General features: G+C 44.7%; 1 protein-coding gene across 2 annotated transcripts in view; it reads left to right on the forward strand.

Annotated features, from left to right (window-relative positions):
- jarid2b (jumonji and AT-rich interaction domain containing 2b) overlaps window positions 1-22,445 on the forward strand; it is a 141,755-nt gene that overhangs the window by 47,252 nt on the left and 72,058 nt on the right. For both annotated transcript variants that reach the window (XR_013934070.1, XM_080442469.1), the window contains exon 2: window positions 14,255-14,381. Coding sequence is in view for 1 of the 2 variants with exons in the window: in XM_080442469.1 (XP_080298595.1) it covers window positions 14,255-14,381 (127 nt within the window). In the remaining variant the exon portion in view is untranslated. The remainder of the gene's footprint in view (window positions 1-14,254; window positions 14,382-22,445) is intronic.

Genomic DNA, 22,445 nt, shown 5'->3' on the forward strand with positions numbered 1-22,445 from the left:
ATAGCAGATCTACAATGATGCGATGCGTTGTGAGCTTGTAGATCGGCTATTTTCAAATAGCCTAGGTATAAAATAGGGCTTAAGTGGTTAATGTATGTTTTATAATGTAATCATTTATATCTGAAAAGTAACTAGTAACTAGTAACTAATACGTTTTCAGATAATTGTAGTGGAGTAAAAGTACTACCAATATTTACAAGCAACTTTACAGAAAAATAATCCCAATGTCGCTTATAATAAGTGGACATGGCAACACTGCTACCGTAGTGTTTAAATTTTACAGAGACCTGAGTGGACAGACACAGCTGTGAGCCGACCAATCAGTATACGTCACAGCTTTAGCCCCGCTTAGCCCAGCTCAGACCTACCCAAGACTGGGTACTTTTTAGGCACCAGTTTAGTACCACTTACACACCACTCTACCCACTTCATTGTAGTGGAAACCGTTGCTGTGGTGGGTGGTGTGGTGTGGGGCTAGGTAAGTCCATGTATATGGAAAGCCGCCTTAACAGACGCACATGAACATCCACACATGAACGTACCGTATGCAGATCCACACACACAGGTCGTCATATTTTCGTGGGGATTAACAGAGGGCATGTGAGGACACACTGGCGCTTCAGCTCCAGTGCTGTCAGTTGCTTCCCGCTTGCCCCCCAGCAGCCGTCTGCCAACACACGCTCTGATATTAGTGCCACCAGCTGCAGAGGGGATGATGTCAACGGATGCCAACCAGCAGCACCAGGGTGGGCACACAGTGACAGGACACACTTTGTGCCTCCTTCAACGTCTGTCCGTCCATCTCACCCTTGCTCTTTTGTCTTTCACTTGTTTACACACAAGCCCCATCCGACCTCTTTCGATTTTTTTGATGATTCCAAAATCAGCTGAACTATATGGCAACATGTATGGATGGATAAGATGTAAGGGCCTGAAAGGATTTGTATAATTCATAGGCCTCCCATTTCTGTAAACGGTATTTAACAATGTTTCTTTCTGCATGTGTGATGGTAAAATACAGCAATCCAGAGAGCGGTGTGATGCATTGTGGTCCAGAGAGAGCTGTGTGATACATTATGGCCCAGAGAGTGATGTGATGTATTATGGTCTCGTAGAGGCAGAACTTCCAGTGGCAGTTGAGTGGATTGCCACTTGGTTCCCAAGTGGACATTTGGAATTGACTCGTAGTGCTTTTCTATCCACTTGGACTCACTCTCTCGCTCGCTCGCTCGCTTTCTCTGTGTGTGTCAATCCAAGGTTCTTTCTGTTGTTACATTTGGACTCTCAGAGGGAGAGGTAAATTGCCTCATGTTGCCACTAGTCTGTGTATCTGTTGTGTTGGAAACACTGTTGCAGCAGTCATGCCACCTGTTAGTTCACCGTCAATGCAGGGTTTACCACTGTGTGTGTGTTTGAGGTCAAACGTAGCGCTGCCTGACCACACGCACATACCACAGAGCCTGGCTCATGTTCAATTGGCCGAGTTTATCAAGAAAGTTACATCGCGCACGGCTAGACTCTTGACAGCTCACAGAGTGAGGGGCCGGGGCTCTCACTGCATTCCCATGACGCTGCATAGCGTTTCCTCTTTTAACTGGATTCTCTCATTGGACAGGATGGAAGATGAAGTGAAGTTTTTGCTACTTGGAAAAAGAAACATGGGCAGTGCTTAATTGTCAGATCGAGTAATTCAGCTGTCATCCTGAGGGCCGTGGAAATTCAAGATTCGAAAAGGGTCTATTTGTCACTCACTCATACAGGAAAAAGCTGCGATATGTTGTATAGCTAATAACAATGTAACAACAAGATATTAATGTACATTGTTACAAGATATTAATGTACATAGTGCAACTACAATATGTGCAGGAGGTTTTGTCCCAAACCAGAAGGAGAATAAGATATTGTATACTCTGTTTTGAGCAAAAATTTATGTTGCAGATTGAATGCAGTTTTGTGTTTTTGTTAGTTATTTGTCCTCGTTCAGGGCTCTGACAGCCTCAGGGAAAAAAACATGCTGAGTCTTCGTGGTGCTCTTGAGACACCTCAGGCGTTTGCCTGTCTGCATCGGCAAGCTAACACTGAAGATTTTGTTATGCATGAAAAACTATAATTTTTTACTGTGTACTGTGTAGTCTTTTTAGCACAAACTTAAACTCTGTCCATCCGCCTGGCTACTTCAAAAGTTGCAATGTAGGCATATTGCAGACCTCTGGTCAGCGAGAGAGCGAGAGAGAGAGCGAGATGAGGCCATTCCATGGGTGCTGAACCAGAGTGCTATTTAAGGCATTGGCCAGAGCAGCACCTTCCTCTCTTACACGTTAAGTACCAGACCACAGCTGCAGTGCTGTGGCCCCCAGTCAATGAGTTCAGTGTGAGGTAAACCTCCCTATCACATGTCAAGTATTGCATCTTCACCACACAACATACTGTGGCTGCAGAGATACGCAGACCTATTCTCTTAGCCTGTATTGTTAAATTCTGCCAATGTATGCCTCACCATTAATAAAAAATGATCGTGTTGGTTGGAAGTAATGAAAATAAAGAGCTGGGAGCTGATGGGGAGAAAGGGAGTGAATGGAGGAATGACTAAGGTGATGTAGTGGTCATCTTGTTTGGGTTTCTTCGGGTGTACTTTGAACTCCGATACCCAGGCAGTCCAACATGTTCACTCAGATATTTCAGCAGAGCTCCGTCAAAACCGTTAGACATCTGAATGCTACACAGTAGCACTCAGTACTCTGTGTTAATGTATTCATTTGTAACTCTGACATTGTAGAAATGGAACCAAATCGACATTTATAGGTCCATTTGGTTCGAGGTGCTCCAAGTTCTCGGGCGGTTTCTTCACAGTGGATTCTACTTGGATTTTTGTTGGACAGTGATGTAGATATTGGTAGTGAGGTTCATCTTCTCCATGGCTTTGGTGGTCAGATATTGATCTTCTCAATGCTGGTTTGGTCATGAGGTTGATCTTCCCCGTGGGTTTGGTCGGGTGAAGTAATCCGTGTTACTTTCTGGCAAAGCAGGCTGTCTGGTTCATGCATGCTGTTGGGGTGAATTAATTTGTTCCCTCCGGCTGCAACTGTAGAATGTGTGTGTGTGTGTGTGTGTGTGGGGGGGGGGGTGCATACATGTTTTTAATTGTCTAATTGTTTACAGTATTTTCCGATCAGACCCGGATTGTAATTCTGTGTGACTGACAGGTGTGATTTGTCTGAGACTGGAAGGGCTACTTTCTAGAATTCCCCCTTCAGGCACTGATCTCAAACCAGCCTACACATACAGTACACATACACATACACTCACACTCACACTCACTGAGGGGAGGCTAGCTCTCTCTCTCTGCCTGTTAGCCTGGAGGGAGCTGCTGTCAGTCACAAGGCATGGGGCTAATGAGGTTTTTCTGCTTCCTGTTTCCTGTCTATGGGTCTCTGTCTGCTTGTTTGACCGTATTCCTGTGAGGGAGAGGGACTGGGTATAGATTAGATATTAGGTTGCCCTGCACAGACGCACTAAAAGTAATTAAATATCTTCTAAATTATCACTGTGTGTGATCCTGACATGGGCTACATTTGGGGACAACGTTGTCCTCAAATGTGGCCTGTGTCAGGAAATATTGTGAAACTGGGAACAAAATTGCTGTCCCCAATTGGATTTTACTGATGTTTCATAGGGTTGGGGTAAGGAGATATGGAAGGGAATCTAAGTCAATGCAATGTCCCCAAAAATTAGCTGTGTGTGTGGTCACTGGAGGAGCAGGGGGGACAAGCATTGTTACGTTACAACTTTTCCTCTTTCAGGCTGCACTCCTTATCCTGTGTGTGGGTGTGTGCCGTGCACTAACATAACTTACATATACACTGTTGCACTGTAGCATCCTGAGTGTTCGTTTGGTTATGTCTGTACACACTCTACAAATGGATAAATAAACACAAGAGGGTTTTACTGTGCACATATTGGGTATTAAATGGGCATTTGAGGTGTGTGTGTGTGTGTGTGTGTGTGTGATAGCGCATGCCACTTCATTGATTATTGTCATAGGACGTCAGCCTCTGCTAACCTGTCGGAGGTAACCTGACTACCATGCTTACCTTGTGTAACCTTCGCTCCCCAACGCCGGCTCACACGGGTCAAGTATCAACACATTAAAAAGACTCATCTGATCCCTGGCGTGCATTAGAAACCGTAAGACAGAGGATCTCATAATGTATATAATTTATATCACCACTGTCATGAGGCCAGTGAAAAACCAACCAATCAACTTCGCCTTAAAGTGTACTTTCACATGACAAGTTTACAGGTTTTAACGAGGTGTCAATGATTATAATCATACTACAAAAAAAATAAATACAAATAAGGCAGAATTTCACAAGTACAAGTAACACCTAGCAGCAGATATCAAACCTGTAAATACAGCATAAGTGATAGTGTCCATGTATCAGTGGAGTGTATATCCATAGTCATATATACATAAAGTGATAATAACTTGAGTTTGGCAGTTTTTCATGAAATTGTAAAGTGCAGTGGCATTGGTGCGAATCTAAAAAGACGTGGCCTATACCGAGCCTGATATTTTTATATCTACCTGTGTAGACGAGCAGAGAGCTGGGCAGGTTAGGAATGGAGCTCCGCTAAGAGGGATCAGTGGCGGGGTCTCCCAGAGTCCCTGAGGGAATCGCAGAGGTGCAAGCGCCATCGCCACGACTACCATGATGAATGGCTAAAGCGTTGGCAAGCACAGACACTTGGAACTTAACACCTCAGCTGTGGTGTGTGTGCGTGTGCGCGCGCAAAGCAGAAGTAAAGGTGTCGATCCCTGCGGTCAGCAGTGAATAGCTGATAGTGACAGAATTGGGTGTTGAATGTGGCTGTTTTGTCATTACACACACACAAAATTTATTTTTGCCCCCACTTCTAACACCAGGAGCATTTGTAGTAGTAAACCATCTGAAGCTCCACTGATGGCATTAATGGCAACTGAAATATCTTAATTTGTGATATGAGGTAGGGCTGGCCAAAAGATTGATATTTTAACAATATCATGATGAGATGAGACTAGATGTCATCTGGGATTTTGAATATCATATGTCGTCAAGTGCTGTCTTTTTCCTATTGTATACTTCTGAATCAGGAAAATGGACCGTGTCAGAGGGAAACTTCATCGATTTGAAACAAATTCCCTTTGTTCAATGTGAGGAGATGCATGTGTATTTGTATGCATGTGTATTTCTCCCCCGAAATGCGGTGGTGTAGGCTCTTGACGTCAAATTTGACCTGATGGGATGAAATTATGCGTTTGATGTCATATCGTTATCTCATGATTTTAAGAACGAGGAGAAACTCTTAGGTTGTAAAGTAGTAATATTATGGCCTTTGAATGGGTCCTGTGAGGCTGAGGAGTCATGAGGGATCTCGTCATGTTTGTTTCTCAAATGAAAAAGATGACCCGTGGCATCGCATGGATTCCTTCTCCTTTTATTACCTTTCATTAACGTCCTCTTTCTTCATTTCTCTCCCTTTCACTTCCTTTCTTTGTGTTAGGAAGACTTTAAGCTAGCTGTGTGTGTGTGTGTGTGTGGGGGGGGGGGGGTCAGAATAGGGGTCAGTTGGTCACATAGCCAGGGTGGGTGGGCAGGTCATTCAATGTAAACCCTCCTTTATACAGCCAGCTGGGGCCCTTCTAAACACAAATACACACACACACACACGCTCGCTTCCAACCCCTAATCCGCAGTGGCATTTATTTATTTCAGTCAAAATAAACTCAGTCACTCACAGCCTCCATTTAACAGATCTCTCTCACTCGCCCTCACTCTCTCTGTGCGCTCCATCTCCCCCCTTTCTGCTCTACTTTTACATGGCTGATAGGGTTTTATGCTCCACGGCGCTGAATGGCGCTGGCAGTCTGTCACTTATCTATGGTTAGATGGATTCAGACTGCATGGGTGCAAAAAAATGCAGGCAGCTGATATGATTGGCAGAGCAGCGGAGAGGTTTGTGTTTGTCGGTGACATTGAACCCAGCAGGAGAGAGCTTTTTGAATGCATGGGCCCAGGACGAAACGCAGTTCTGGGAAAGAGATTGAAGTAACTTTAAACTGCAGTGCAGATATGGAGTGTGCAGGCACACACTGTTGGTTTAGTTTAGTGTATTTGGGTTGCATATATAACCCACATATCTTACAACATGTTGGTTAAAAACAATTGAGGATAAACACACAATGAAGTCCAGGACTTATTTCCATTGTGGTCCTCTCAACTGTAAAATATTTACATGCTAATACTCTTTTACAGAAGCAAGCACACATAGGCCTACATGTTGCATTATACATTTGTGGAAACCAAACAGCAGAAGGGCAGGCATGCGCACGCATGCAGCAGGCACAAACACAGAGCTTTCACAGAAGTTGCCCCCTTCCCACCATTGTGGCGTTGCTGGCCCTTAGACTTCAAACGGTTAATATTTTAATGTTTTGAGAAAAGAGCACTCTCCTGTCCAACATATGGAAATGTTCAGGGTTGCTCTACAGACCGTGATCTTTAGGGCTATCCCTCCCTACGTAGTCAGTTCAAAGGGAAGACCCTATGGCTACGCACACACAGCCTACACATTCCGATCCGGTGAGCTTGTGGTGTAATGAGGCGATTATACAGAGGACTCACGTACTCGACAACCCCGGCTCCATGTTCCATTCGCCTCTGCTGGGATGTCAGAGCTGAGCTCAGCATCCAGCCTACACGAGGCTAAAGGGGACAAGGGAAATACTGACTGCTCTATTTAGGAATGGAATGTATCCCTGGTGCAGAGCAAGAGCAAACACTTGGTCTATCACAGTTGACTTTGATGCTCAGTTGGCTTTGGCAAGCCTCTCAAACTGGGCAAGCGAATCATGCCACAGCGTCATAGGTTAGATTTGAATGCATACAAATGTATGATTTTGTTATTATTTAGCACAAGCTTGTGGGTCCTAGATAAGTCTGGATATGAACAGCTTATGCCAAAATGTAAAAAAGCTTCATAGGTCTTATTACCCGTTTACGGTGTGGCTCTGCAGCAGGCTAGCTATATGTAAGTGTGTGTGTGTGTGTGTGAGAGTGTGTCTGCTGTCTGGAGCTAATTTTGCAAACTGCTGGACTGATCAGCACCACTCTGCGTACACACACTGCCAGTAGGCCAAAAAAGTCCTCCAAAAAATATATATTTTGTCAAATATTTGATTTCATGATTGAAGTGAATCTTATAGGGTGGAAACCTTTCAAATTTACGTCATAGATATGTCATAGACAACTGCCAGCATATTATTATTATTTTTTTTTTCTTAATTTTTATCCCATGATTTTGTAACCCTTATTTTTCACCCGGTGCCAATTGTCTAAGTGATCCTGGGCGCTACACTCCCCTCACCAGCCTAGGGAGGCCAGGGCCGAGCTCATGCTTCCTTCAATGCATGAGAGCCAACTGACCTTCTTGTCACCTGACAGGGAGGAGTTTCCCTGGTTGGACGTAGCGCGTGGAAGGAACACGTTATTCCAACCAGTTCCCTTCCCCTCCATCAGGCGCCCCGGCTGTCATGGGGGAGGCGGTATAGCGACCAGGATTACTACATGTTTTTGTGAGGGTATTAACTACCCTGAGAGACACGGGGAGAACATGCAAACTCCACACAGAGTAGGCCCTTTCGCCAACCCCACCTAGGGTATGGGCGTTGATGACGCGGAGGAGAAGACACGCCCCCAGCGCCCACAGCGTCCCCGGCGGGAATCGAACCCAGGACCTTCTAGCTGTGAGGCGACAGCGCTACCGACTCCGCCACCGTGCCCTCCGACTGCCAGCATATTGACATCATAGGTGGGCGGCAGATAATCCCGAGATCCACATTATTCGATTTATTTCTTCATGAGGGCAGCTTCCCATCGCAAAGATCAGTAAAGAAAATCAAGTATGGAATGTTTTCCACATTGTCCAGTCTGTAGTATACTTTGAACGATCCCCATGAATTGTAGCAACACACGGGCCAGTCATATGGGACCTGTGTTAAAAGGGAAGCTGTTCCTCGTCCCTTTAGCTCATATCAAGGTGACTACAATGTCAAACGGGCGTTAGGAAGAAGCCGGCGGCAGAGTGATGACAAAATAAGACGAAATTGTCATCGTTAAGGACATAGTTTGCGCCGGCCTCTCGTGCACATGTTGAACCCTTTATGGCTGCAGTCACATCCAGGCGTTACCGCATGTCATCTGGGCCCCATGTGTACGTATGAGAGAGGTAGAGAACCCTCCTGACTACTGGATACAATAACCCCGGCTGTACTATAATAACACGCCTCTCTACCACCTCTCCACTAAGCAGGATGTGTGTTAGAATAACACATTTGGTGTTGTTTTTGTGGAGAGGATGGGTTGGGTTGGCATGTGGCCCACATTCCTCCTCCATGACATCTACACGCTGTCAGCAGCAACACCGCCACTGGATATTTATAGAACGGCTGATGTGCAAGCACGTGCACACACACACACACACACACACACACACACACACACACACACACACACACACACACACACACACACACACACACGTGTACAACGCCAATGTTCAAACCTGTGCACGCATCCAGACAGAGGCGTTGTTCCGTCTCGGATGTTCCGTGTATATGTATGGGTTAGTGTGTGTGTGTGTGTGTGTTGTCCTTTTATATTCTATGAAAGCCATTGCCTCTTCCAACAGATGGAAGCTGCTCACAAATCAGTTTTTCCCTCGTTCCCTCAGTTCTTCTAATTTCCTCATCTTCATTGGGACACTGTGAGACAATGTAATGGAGGTTGACTGGTTACATCGCTACTTTAACTCTCATCAACTGACTGTGAAATGTAATACAGTCCATGTGATGGACCGAACACTTAATATTTCTCCTTGTTTCTACTTGTATACCATCTTACGTTCAACAAGCTTGTAGATCGACTATTTTCTTCTGCCATAAATCAGGCCGCAGATTTGCCTTTCTTCCTTGGCTCCCCATGTTATTACATTTGTCTGTTTTGGAAAGAAGGAAGATTGAATTAGGCCAGGTTATGAAATTGGACAACAGGCTTTTTTCTTTACTCTGTCAAATAAAGATTTACGTGGTGAGGACACAGAGACGGTGAGATGTTCCAAGCTTTTAATAAGATGCAGAAAAACAAAGACTAACGTTTTGATGCACTGCGTGTTCTTTAGAGTCAAGTCTTTGGGTTCAGTTGTCCAGAATTGCACCATAGATCAATTTATCTTTTCTGAGAGCATTGACCTCCGTTTGAGGAATGGCTGAAGTGTGCAAGACCCCATCAACATATTGAAATGTGTTGGCTCGCTCCTCTGCCAACAGTAAATTAATTTGTACTAAGACTTTTTGTTGTTTTCTTTTTTGCTGAAAAGAGATCTAAGAACAGGAGAAATGGCATCTTTATAAGTCTGGGTTTTTGTAGACCACATTCTGTCAGTCTGCACAAAACAAAAAATGTGTGTTTCTGTCTGAAAGTGAGATGAAAAAAGTTATAATGATCTGATTTGGCAAACTGCTGCATATGGATGAAAGAGTGTTTCTCTGCATTATGCGGGTTTGCATTTTGAGGTACCTATTCAGCTGTGTGTGTGTGTGGGTGGGTGACAGTAAGCTCACTGTATTCCTGGCGCGCCGCTCGGATAAACACGCGCGAGCGTACACACACACACGCGCGGGCCCAGTGCTCATTAGTGGGACTGAGAGTCCGAGGGGACCTGGTCATGGAGGTTTAGGGGGGGGGGGGCTGGGGGGTGTGTTTGTTGGTGCCAGGCAGAGCTTGGCTGGTGCAGCTCTGTCTAAAAGTCTCTCTACAGAGCTCTGGCATCAGCCTAGCAACACACTTAAAGTACGTGCTTGCGTGCACAAGCACACACACAAACAATAGCTCACTTCACACACAATGGTGCTTGACTGAGCGGCAGATTTTTCTTTTAGAATAGACACTCTTTCTCCGTCTCGTTTCCACACACACACACACACACACACACACACACACACACACACACACACACACACACACACACACACACACACACACACACACTTGACACTCACCTCCTCAGGCAGCCATACTGTAATGGAGAGATTTTCCATGCAATTGCTGTCTGTCAATTTTCACTGTCATTGCTCTGTGGAAACACATGGAAGCATTCACTCATGAGCCAATGACTCTCTGGATTCTGAAGGAGGAGAGATGCATGTTGTTGGCCGTGAGGGGTCAGGCCTATACTTAACATCTCTGATCTCGACAGCGCTGCTAAATAAACCTGTGGTTCACAGCAGCATGGTGAAACTCTATGTAACTGGCTCCGTGCCTGTGTAGAGTTTGTTGTGTGATTGCAGGTTAACATCTTAACAGTGAGCACTGATTGGGGCTTTAAAGCTCTCTTTCTCTGTCCCAGCTGTTAAAAGCTCCCACTCAGCAGTATTTTTCCAGACTGTGTTGCTACGTGCGCGCGGGGCAGGAAATCGGTTTGGCACACATCCAAAGATACTGAGGGAAGCACAAGAGAGACGGCGAGGTGTATACTCCAACTTTTTGGCTGTCTTTTATACCGTTTTAGCCCTGCTAGCGGCAGGGCTAAAAATGCAGATATCTCAAAGTACTGTTCGTCATTGAATTCGCTGTTGACATCCCTGCTCCCCGGAGGATGAACTCTACTGATTTTGGTGATGCCATGGCACTTGCACATAAGATATCTCATAATGTAATTGGAAGATTTTGATCACCCCATGGCCTTTCCTCTTGCTAGTGCCACCCCTTAGGTCAGAATTTGCACTTGCTTTCTGTTTTAAATGCACTTTGTAGATTTTTGGTTATTTTATTTCATTTTAAAGTTTTTGCTGCTGTTTACAATATGTTTCAATACACAATACCCCCTCATATAATTATTTTAACATTTCCTTCTAAGGATTACAATGAACCACTTTGTTTGTTCATTTTGTTGTTTGGTGTAAGGAGCACATTTTAGACTCTTAGTCTTTTTCTGAGGGAGTTTATGGTTAACTGTCCTTACATCAGTGTGTATTCACATGTATGATGGAGCGAAACACAGGTATACAATCTAGTGTGTGTGTTTGTGTGTGTGTGTGTGTGTGTGTGTGTGTGTGTGCGCGCGCATAATCCAGGGATATACCATCATTTCCGTGTGTGGGTGTCAGTGTTTGGCTTTCTGCCAGGCTATGAGGGAGAGAGCCACCGAGCCATCTAGGTAATTGGTGCTTACCTGGCAGGCTTTAGCATACACACGCACGTGCACACACGTACACATAAAGTCATGCGTGCGTGAACACATACACACACAGAGGATTAGGTGACATTAACTATGGGAGAAAATGGCAGAATTCCCCGAGTGTTTTTAGTGTGTGTGTGTGTCTGACTGTGTGTGTGTGTGTGAGAGAGAGAGGGAGAGAGAGTGACAGAAGAATGTAATGAGGAACTGCTAGGCATACTCCAAACACACACTATCAACCTCTGTCAGAGGCTGTGAAGCATCAGTGCACTGAACTGTCCATGTGTGTGTACGTGCGTCCGCATGCGCGCGCATGGAGACATAGCTGTCACCCATCAGCCTCATCATGTGCAGACATTCAGCCTTTTGTCTCAAAGCCCCCCCACCACATACACACACACCTCTTCTGAGAGCCCCCAAGCCCCTGAGTCCCAAAAGCAGAGGGAAAAATAATATTCTGCAGAGGTTGGCTTATATCCACTGCAGAAACACAATCGGTATAAGCTCCATAAACAATCCTAACATTTAGTATTATGTCACTGAGTTTTATTTGATTCGTCGTTGTTTTGTGACACATTGGTTCGGAATTGCTCAGCCCTGAACTGGAGGCCCAGTGTATGAAGAACAAAAACTAAATCCCAAATTCCAGTTTAATAGCTCTACACAATCAGACAAAATAGTTTTGTTGACCTTTGTCTGCAACCTCAAAAGGGTCATCTTGGGGTTTAGGCTTTCATTCTGCTATGTCAGAGACAGAGACTGTCAATTATAAACACTGTTATGGGTTAGGGTTATGTTCTGGATTAGTCGATCTCGAAGATCACAACACCCCGTGTTGTGAGGCATGGGGATCTTGCAGATTGGCTATTTTCGTCAAATTTTCACCCCAGAATAGGACTGTGGTTCATGTGGTCTTTTGTCTAGAATGTGTTCCCTGTCGACCCTTTGTCAGCATCGGTGTCATATAATTTTAGAGGAAGACTTTGACAATGTTGAGGATGTAATGTATTTTTGCATTACGCTTTTTTTCCCCATTTAATTTGACTTATCACAAACATAAACAGAGGTAAGCTATTCTACCGTATAACCTGATGCTTTAACAATCTCCAATTGTCTTTTGTTCTATAAAGTGTCATCAATCTGTCTTAACTGGAGTTAGGGTTAGGGTGAATTTGTACTGTATGCACGCACATGTGGGTGTGTATAAATAGTCTGCACTCGAGCCAGGATTGGCAGTGTTCAAGGAGAGCACTGTTTACGAGCTGCAGTCATTTTACAAGTATTATATTCACTGGCAGTGATGTGGGCGCATAATATCAAGAATGACACTGTGAAACACACACACACACACACACACACACACACACACACACACACACACACACACACACACACACACACACACACACACACACACACACACACACACACACACACACACACACACACACACACACAGACAAAGTATCCCTGTTATTCCAACCATGAATTACGCCATAGTAGTTTTTACGAGAGCACTCGCTCTTAATGGATCGGCTCAGCCGTTATCAGTTATTACCGTGGCGATAAGATGTCTCGGAGTAATTATTTTCCGGTGAGGTGGAGACTTTTAATGCGCCCCGCGCTGATGTCACAGCTTTTGTCCGCCAGCTGCTGTGCCAAAGCAATTCCTAGGATGTGAGCCGGGTCGATCAGCACGCACCATCCGACACCCGACACAGCGTTTCTCATAGCCTCCCCGCACATCACTCACTCCATACAGCTCCGAGAGATGTTGGGGGGGGGGGAAAAAGTACTTGTCAGGATGAGTCGACAACGTTTGACGAGTCCCCCAATTAAGATTACGAATGAGTTTTTTTTTATATATCCGTGCTGAGCTGATTAGCATATCATAGCTTTTTAATTCCAGAAATGGGGGGGAAAAGAAGACAATGTTTTGTCTTCCCTTGAACCGTCCTACTAAAAACCGGCTAGCCTGGCGGCTTGACGACAGAGGAGCTATTTCTAGCTTCCATTATTTATTAATACCTCTTTGTTGTTGCTCATGTCCTAATCTCATTTCCTTTAGTCATTAACGTTGTTCGACATCAAACGCAGCTGCCAGAGTCGGGCTGTAGTTGGGGGAGTGAGGGAGGAGGGGAGAGAGACAGCATGGTTATTGCTGTTGGACACCCACTAAAGACCTCTTTAACAATGTTCGTCGTAGGGAGACATTTTTCTATTAAGCCAGGGGAAACTTGCTGTCAGCGAGCGGTTGTTTTGACTTCATCAAATAAACCGTGTCTCCGATGCAATCCAAGTGGGCTTCGGTGGAGCTGACGCCATGCGTTGGTCGCTTTAGATCGAGGCCGACCGGAGGAAAGCGTGTCACGTGTTTGTTTGAAAAGGAAAGGGTGTATGTATGCCATGTATGTGACTTTTGGTGACCTCCTCAACAATAACATCCTCTGTCTCTGAGCCAGGGATTAGCCACACATGAACTCACTGTCCCATGACGCATTTTTCATTTTATTCACTTCCTACCCATTCATTACTATGGGTTTTGCGACACTTTTCCCTACCAGGGTGTTGTGGGATATGAAGTCTGCGGTACATTGTCATGCTAATATTTGGTCCAGTGGTCCTGTGCCTAACCGCAAGCTAAAGCTGTGTTATGTTAATGGTGTCATACTATTTAATAGTATAATAATAATAATAATAACCACGTATGCTAAGAGCTGCTAAGATCTTCAAACTGTTGACTCTTGAAAATCAGTTCATGGGCAGCAACCAACCATATATACTTCATTGACTGTTGTCCCACAGGGGTCTATACTAGGCCCCCTCCTTTTCCCCCACCAAGTTGTTTCGTCTAATATGGCTCAAGCTTGTAGATCTGCTATTTTCACCAAATATTCACCCCAGAATAGTTATATCATGTTGTTACTATTTTTGTTGTGCTGAGAGCTGACTGGAGCGTCCTTCTTGTGTGTTTCCGCAGGATGACAGCGATGGCATCCCGTGGTCAGAGGAGCGGGTGGTGCGTAAGGTGCTGTACCTCTCCCTCAAAGAGTTTAAGAGTGCACAGAAACGACAGCTGGATGGAGATGGAACCACGAACCCCAATGGTGAGTCTCCCCCGCACCCTGAACCCAGTCCCCACACACACACACACACACACACACACACACACACACACACACACACACACACACACACACACACACACACACACACACACACACACACACACACACACACACACACACACACACACACACACACACACACAGAGATATTCCTGCCTGTTGTAGACCTCCTCCTTGTCTGGATCAAATTTCAATGTGAAACATAGTGATATTGGGGGATGTTATTTGGAAATCATGGTGAAATAACAGCCATTGGGCAACATTGGTATATTGAATGTAGACAGGAACACTGGTGCACTGCTGCTATTGTGTGCACACAGATGTTTAGCATATAACATCTATATACAAAATAGACTGCTTTTTCCTTTTTGTTTTAATTGTTTTATTATTTCATGCTGCTACAATGTCCAAAGACGAAAAGTATTTTAGTCAACAAAAAGATCACCTTGATTTACACCGTTAGTAATTGATAAATACCCCTAAAAATTACTAAATAATGAACTGTCAGATTCACTGAAAAGCACATCAGTCACTACTTATGGTTAGGGTTGAGATCATTTATTCAATCGTTGATTCATGTTATTATTAGGACTCATCATAGTCAGAGTTATTACAATATACTAATAGGCTTGTTATTCATGGACCCTTGAGAAGCTGACACATTTTTGGTCTCAAGCCATAGGTTGAGAGATAGTTATTAACAGATACTCCAATTACCAGTCAGTATTCCACCCAGCAACCTTGTGAAGAAAAACATTTTGGGGACTTTGCAGTGCTGCCGTGTGAACCTTCAACAACACAAGAAAAGGGAGAGTACAGGGGTGAACGCCTTTGTTTTGAACCACGCTGCCACCTGTCTTTGTGTGACATCAGTGCTCTGTAAAAGCAAAAACAAAAACAAAACCCTCAGCCAGCCAACAGCGGAGATTTGAACTTCACATGCGTCTCAGAAGCTATTCTCAGTAGACGGTAACACAACCCAGACACCCGGAGGAAAGAGGGGGAGCTCTGGAAGTTAACACCCAGCTGAGGAAGCCAGCCATCCATCCATCCACCCATACATCCATCCATCCATGAATCCATCCATCCATCCCTCCCTCCCTCCCAAGTATTGTAGTAAGAAAGCAAGCAGACAGACTGTCTTTTTCCCCCCTTTTTTTTCATTTATGAAACAACGTGCCACTGGAGGGGCCAGCCGTCTAGAACAGGGTTCGTCTGTACTGTATGTATATCCCCACAAATGTAGACCAGTCACAAAATTAGACCAGTCATAGTGCAACTCACGCTGCCACATGCAAACAGCACCAATCACAGCGCAGCTGACTTGACCCACACAGATCAGCTGACGCTTAGCACACAGAACACACACGGCTCACGTTGGCACTTTAGCAGGGACGCAGGAGGAGGGGGGGGGGGGGGGGCGAGGGGGATTGAACATACCCAGTTCCATTGGGGGGGGGATATCCCCCCCCACTTTTGGGATGAAGGAAAAAAAAAAAAATAATGCACCGAATTAACAGAATTAAACGAACAAACTCTCCCCCAAAAAGTAACAAAACCGGAAATGCGCGCACGCTGGGAACGCATGCGTCCCCTTCGGTTCTAAAATGCCCTCTGCGTCCTTGCACTTTAGCATTTCATCAGTGATGTGTAGGCTCTGTTCAAGATACATACCACTACATACATACCACTGTAGTCAAATGTAAAGGAATGAAGGAAAGCAATTCTCCCACTACAGTAAGACATGAAGAAATGTTTTCAATAGAAATTTTAAGATGAACGCTGGATTCAGTTAGTTAGTTAATTTACAGTAGCTGTCTGAAAGCCTTTTCAAATATACAGGATTGTCAGGCCATTATTAAACTGTCTTGTTTTAAATATATCTATACATTTATAATTCTCTTGCCATCCGTTTTTCTTTTATAATGTTTTTCTCCCCACATTTATCCCCCTGTCTGTGTTTGTACTAGAACCCCTCGTCTCTCCTCTAGTGTATTGCATATCGGCGCATCTCTGTCTCATGCAGAACAGCACTGCCACTCCAGAGCTCCTCAGGGCCTTTTAAGCCACTGTGGGTAGCTGACCTTATCGCCTGAATAAAAATGAGCCATTAGAATACGTAGGCAAGCGCAGCGCGCTGGGGGTAACGGCAGCAGCCTGCACCAACACAAAAGGGAGCTGCACTGAATAGACAGGCCCCGCTGTTTCAGAGAGCCGTGGGTTAGAGTACGGCTTTGGGTTCTGTACACAAGCGCACGGTTTCCCGTCTCACTCAGACGTTGTGGTGAAACTGTCGGCCATTTTGGAGGATCAGACTCAGCGTGCGCTCCATCCTGAATGGGCGGCCCCCTGCTGTTTTAGAGGACTGCGGGTTAGAGGCTCGGGCGAGACATGCTGCACGCACTCCAGCCTCACACAGGCAGCACGGGGAAACTATAAGCCATTTCAGAGAGTCAAACCCAGCATGGATATGATTAATACATCATGTCCTGCAGTTTAAGAAGACAATAGGTGACACAGATTTAACCCAGGGTTTTGTTAACAGACATTGTGGTTGTTTTTAGGGCTTGGCAATATATCGGTATTAGATCAATATCGTGATATGAGACTAGATATTGTCTGGGATCGTCTTTGAAAAAAAATAATGATATTCTCTTCACAAAAGCAAGGTATTTAGTTAAAAAAATCATGCTGTTTGATTTTGTCCATATCGCCAAACCCTAGTTGTTGTTATGATATTAAATATATCTCTGTTTTAGACAGGTTTCTTTTTCTTATTTCACGTACCTGTCCACCATTTTGAGAAACTTGTGCCGTCCGACTGAAAGAGGTTAGAGGCACAGCTGGCAACGAGCCAAGGAAACAACGGCACGTCACCTCCCTACACATCTGTTTCGCCCTCCCTCCATCTCCATCTTTCCATCTCCCCTTCCCTCTCTCTCTCTCTCTTTCTCACCGGTGTTGTGTGGCAGCAATCTGTCTTGTGTGTGTGTGTGGGGTGTGTAATGCATGCATGTGTGTGTGTGTGTGCGCGTGTGTGTGCACGCATCTCTGCCCACAACCAGTAATCATGCCATATCCATGGCCACTTTACCTCTCAATGTTGGCAGCCATCCATCCTTCCCTCCCTCCCTGCCTTGTTCATTCTCTCTCTCCTCTGTCATTCTGTCGTTCTTTATCACTTCCTGTCTCTCTCGCTCCCTCGCTGCATTATTAAACAAAATGACATTGTGCCCTTCTTCCTTCATCCCCCTCTTCCTCGTCTTCTCCTTTTCTTCCTCTCTCTCCCCAGCGTTTGTCACACTGCTCTTCTCTCTTCTCATCTCATCCCTCCCATCTGTCCTCTCGTCCGTCCCCGAGTGCCGGGTTTTATTACACATCAATAGGGATTGTTCTTACCCTCCCTCTTCCTGCCTTTACTCCACTGGTTATCAAAGTGGGGTCCGGGGACCCCCAGTGGTCCCTGGGGGGGTTCCCGGGAGTCCCCAGCAAAATCAGGAACAGCTTAATCCCCTATGTCATTCTTCGGCTAATCTAAAATAGCCAATCTGCAAGCTCATAACACATCACAAAACCTTGAATGTAAAAAAAACTGTTACTTTTCAGTGTATTATTTAGTCACAAGCTCTTGTTAATACTGTTGATTGGCTAAATATATATAAAACCATGTCATCAATTATAATTAAGTGAAACATTTTCAAAATAAATTTTTACTTTTCCCCAAATAGCAAAAATAGCAGATCTACAAACTGGATATGATGCGTTGTGAGCTTGTAGATTATCTATTTTTGCTACTTCTATGTGACACTGTCATATGACGAAGTATTAAATAGGGCATTATTTTATGAAAAAACTAAGATCTATCTCTGCACGCCTCTCTCTTTTTCTGTGTCTTAGCCTCTTTTCTTTTCTCTTTCTCTCTTCTCCTCCTCCCTATATGCTGGGTCCCTCTGTTGTTACTCCAGCCTGTCTGTTCTCTTTTATCTACAGGATCTATCCTCCTCTTCTCTTCCTCTCCTTTCCTCCCATCTTCCTCTTTCTCTCTTATCTCATCCCCTCTCTCTATTTCCCAGAGTGCTATTGATGGAGGAGCTGGCTTCTGGCCAAACTCTGTCTGTCTGTATTTATGTCTGTCTATTAGTCTACCTGCTTCTTCATCTTCCTGTCGTCTCTTTTCCATCACTCCTCTGTCTGTCTTTGTCTGTAGCCTGATTTCTAATTTGTTGTACGAAGGTGTCACGCAACGGACTATGAAGCATCTCTGCCTGCATGTCTCTGTCTGTCTGTTTGTCCCTTGCCTGTCCCTTCCCACCTGCGCCTCATGTGACCAAAATGGTAACTGCGAGGGCTTAGCACACTGTGTCCTCGGTGGCCTCTCTGGAGCCAATGTTAACTGGGCGGTGAACTGGGCGACAGTGGGAGGCGGGCAATGGAACGGAAAGTGGGATGAAAGGAGATCTGGAATGGAGAGAGGGGGTTGTTTCCATGCATTGTGTTCTCTCTACCAACCAGCAGTACCGTTGTAAAACCCTGCCTTCCTCTTTGATCCCTCAGGCCGACAATCGCTGATCTACAAGCTCGGCTATTGTTGGTGCACGATACCACGCGCAACAAACTATATCAAGCCCTTCAGACATGCAGAGAAAAGGCAGCGTGTCTCTGAACTCTTATTGTTATGCGTGTTTGGATTCAGGCTTGTGGTCCGTGTCGTGCGTTGCGCCCATGAATGTTTTGCAAGAGAATCCATCTGCCCAGTGCTCAAATTTAGTTTCAACTTTTAAAGTAGGTCTGCGAAATGGATGGTATGGGGAGTTTCCCTAAAATAAAATAAACTGCCCATTGTTTCTTTTTATACCATCCCACAGTGTGTGCAGACATGGAGGATAGAATATGAATAGAGCCTAACACTTTTTTTTGTGCTGTACTGAAACGAGATGGATTGAACCTACAATCATCCCACAGGGAAAGATGAAATATACGATATGATAACCACACAGTACATCCAGTGGACTGTTTGACTACTAATGGCATCCTATTTAACATCATTTACTAATTAGGCTTTTATTGGGTGCTCTTATGCAGAGCGACTTATCGAGATCAGAGTAAATGGCATGAACCCCAGTCAACAAATGACAGGGTAAATGGTTGAGTAAATAGAGTACAAGGAAAACAATTCAGTGCTACACCAGCGTAGCATGTCAACATAAAACCTCACATCTGTTTAAATAACATACCATCATTTAATGTCATCATTCAGTCTTATTGATTACTTCCCATCTAGTTTGAATAGGGTTCATTTGAGCATTTAGTGGCTAATTATGGCACAGAAGTATGAAGTGTAAAGAATAAATCTGGCTCAATATAGACTTGACTCTGCAGCACCTTGATATGCTATGCTACAGTACGTTGTTTCTTCCTCTCTCTCGCTTCTCTCTCCCTGTCTCTCAATTCCTCTCTTTCTTTTTCTGAGATTTCGAGGTGAACATAGCGAGGTGATGGGCTTAGTTAAGCACGCATACATCTGATTAGGAACCTCCCCCATAGGAGACACCATTGGGACTCAGGGCGAGCGGCACAGCGCAAAAAAAGCCTCGCCACCCCCCACCCCCAACACAACTAGGCCTCAACTGGCACCGGGGGCTCCAGTAAAGGACCTGACCCCTCGACTCCTGTCTTGTCTGCCAGGCTAACCCTCCCCTCCCCCCCCTGGACGCCCACATGTGCTTCTCACACAGGCGCTCATGTGCAACCAGCATATGTAAAACGACTCTGCAGGGAGGCGGCAGGATGGGCTCGTGCCAGTTACTTTGCATGCTGTCGGGACACGTCATGCGTCTGTCATTTTTTAAAGCACAATTAGAGATAATTAGCTAGCGAGTGCATTTTTGGGCTCGTGCAAATAAGCAGTTTAGTGCTGTTTATGTGCTGCACATTGTCTAGACTTGAAGTTCACAACGCCTCCCCCTGTCAGCTCTTGCCACGGTTCTTTTGCATTAGTGTAGATTATTTATTACATTTGGAAAACCTCTTACTGTAAGACATCCTTTAACCACTTTCAACCTGGCGACCCTATTTCGGGCATGTCCCTATTGTAAAAATAATATAAGATAGTCAAATAGTTAAAAAGTCAGATCTGCAATCTAATGAGACATGTTGTGAGCTTGTAGACCAGTTATTCACTTTCTGCCAATTTCTGACAACAAGGCTTCAGTGGTTAAACTGTCTTCAGTGATGCAATTTAATTACATTTTCTACTGGGATACTAAAACATTTTAGACAAAAGAGAAAAAAGCTAGAGAAATGCTTCAAGCGTGTTCTCTCGCAGAGATGTAACCTAAAGGTCAAATGCGGTGGACTTTCCCTTGTAATGGAACTTGAATAAAGATTGCGTTGCAATAACCATTCATTAGAAGGTGACTAATCGTGAGCATTGAGTGAAACTTCAATTGAAGCAGAATGGTTTTTGTTTTTCTATTGCATGATAAAGGTCTTGTCGGTGGGGCCTTTCGTGCAAACAAATGCATTGTAGAGTCGTGAATCACCCATATAGACTTACAGTCGCTTCCATTGCCAACATAAAGCCTTGCTAGCAATGCAATGGTCTTACTCACCATGCCTTCTGACCGCAGTGATGACTGTACCTCTGTTCTCAGGTACAGGCCTGCCCTGTGTGTGTGTGTGTGTGTGTGTGTGTGTTCTGTGAGTGAGCGAGAGAGGCTGGCAAGTAATGTACGTATGCATCACAGAATAACCAAAGCAAGTGTATTTGTTTTTAAATATGGAGAATGGTAAAATATAAAGGCGGGATTGGTTCACGTTTGTAAATTTGGCAGTGCCAGTTGGGCTCGGTCAGGTCTGAAGTGTGTGTGTGTGTGTGTGTGTGTGTGTGTGTGTGTGTGTGTGTGTGTGTGTGTGTGTGTGTGTGTGTGTGTGTGTGTGTGTGTGTGTGTGTGTGTGTGTGTGTGTGTGTGTGTGTGTGTGTGTGTGTGTGTGTGTGTGTGTGTGTGTGTGTGTGTGTGTGTGTGTGTGTGTGTTATATATTTCTTTTTTGTGTGTTATAGAGGGGGAGAGAGAATCAGAAAGCCTATTAATAACACTAAACTGTAGGCTATTTATAAAGCACTTACCAAAACAAAGTTGGCAAATGCTTAACATAAAACAATAACTATGATTAAAGAAAAATTACATGCAGTGAGAAATGCTAAAATTGTGTTTTAAACATCATACTATAAAAGTTCAAGTTCATGTGCGTTTAACAGGGAATGTTTGCGTAAAGATTATTATTATTAGAAAGATTATGATTATTGTGTGTGATCAGCCAGCTTGATTGAGCACATACATAGATGTAGTATACTAGTAATGCCCAATTTCAACTTGGGCATGCTTAGATCAGCTAGTATGTCTCATTGGCTAAGCCATGCATGTGCAAGCAGCTCCACATGTGCTCATCTGTGTGTGTGAAAGAACTAAACGTGAGGCCCCACCATCCCTCCTCTCTGTCACTGATCCCACAGTGCCTGGACTTGTTCCACAGTAGCCTCCTTTACTAACAGGCCGTCATTCACGCCACCGCTCCGGCGCCCCGGCGTCATTATCACCCTAATTTATTTTCCCTTTGACACCCAACTATTAGGGGTTTGTGGTGCAGGATGACTGACGCATCCCTTGAAGCATCAGTCAGATGGATTTTTTTGCCTTGGGTGGGCAGAGTTTGAGGCACGGCACAGCCAACACCCCTCCCTGTTGAAGTGACAGGAAGCAACAGGAAGTGACAGGCTAATGGGGGCGTCAGGTGATCGGGCAGAGTTTGAAATGACGCCGATTTTACCGTGGGCTTCGGGAACATTTATGCTGTCCGTTGAGTCATTGTGTTGTATTTCACAGCAAGCGATGACATCTGCATTGATAATGTCCAAAGTGCAGTCAAGCAGGGACTCTTGTAAAAAAAAGTGTGCATTTGATATTATTCATCATGGAGTCTGTGGCGCTAATTACTGCAAGTCGTTTTCAGCTCTGAATTATGCAGAGAACCGATAACCTAAC

The sequence above is a fragment of the Gymnoscopelus braueri genome (assembly GCF_963280865.1).
Source record: "Gymnoscopelus braueri genome assembly, chromosome: 11".
Lineage (NCBI taxonomy): Eukaryota > Metazoa > Chordata > Actinopteri > Myctophiformes > Myctophidae > Gymnoscopelus > Gymnoscopelus braueri.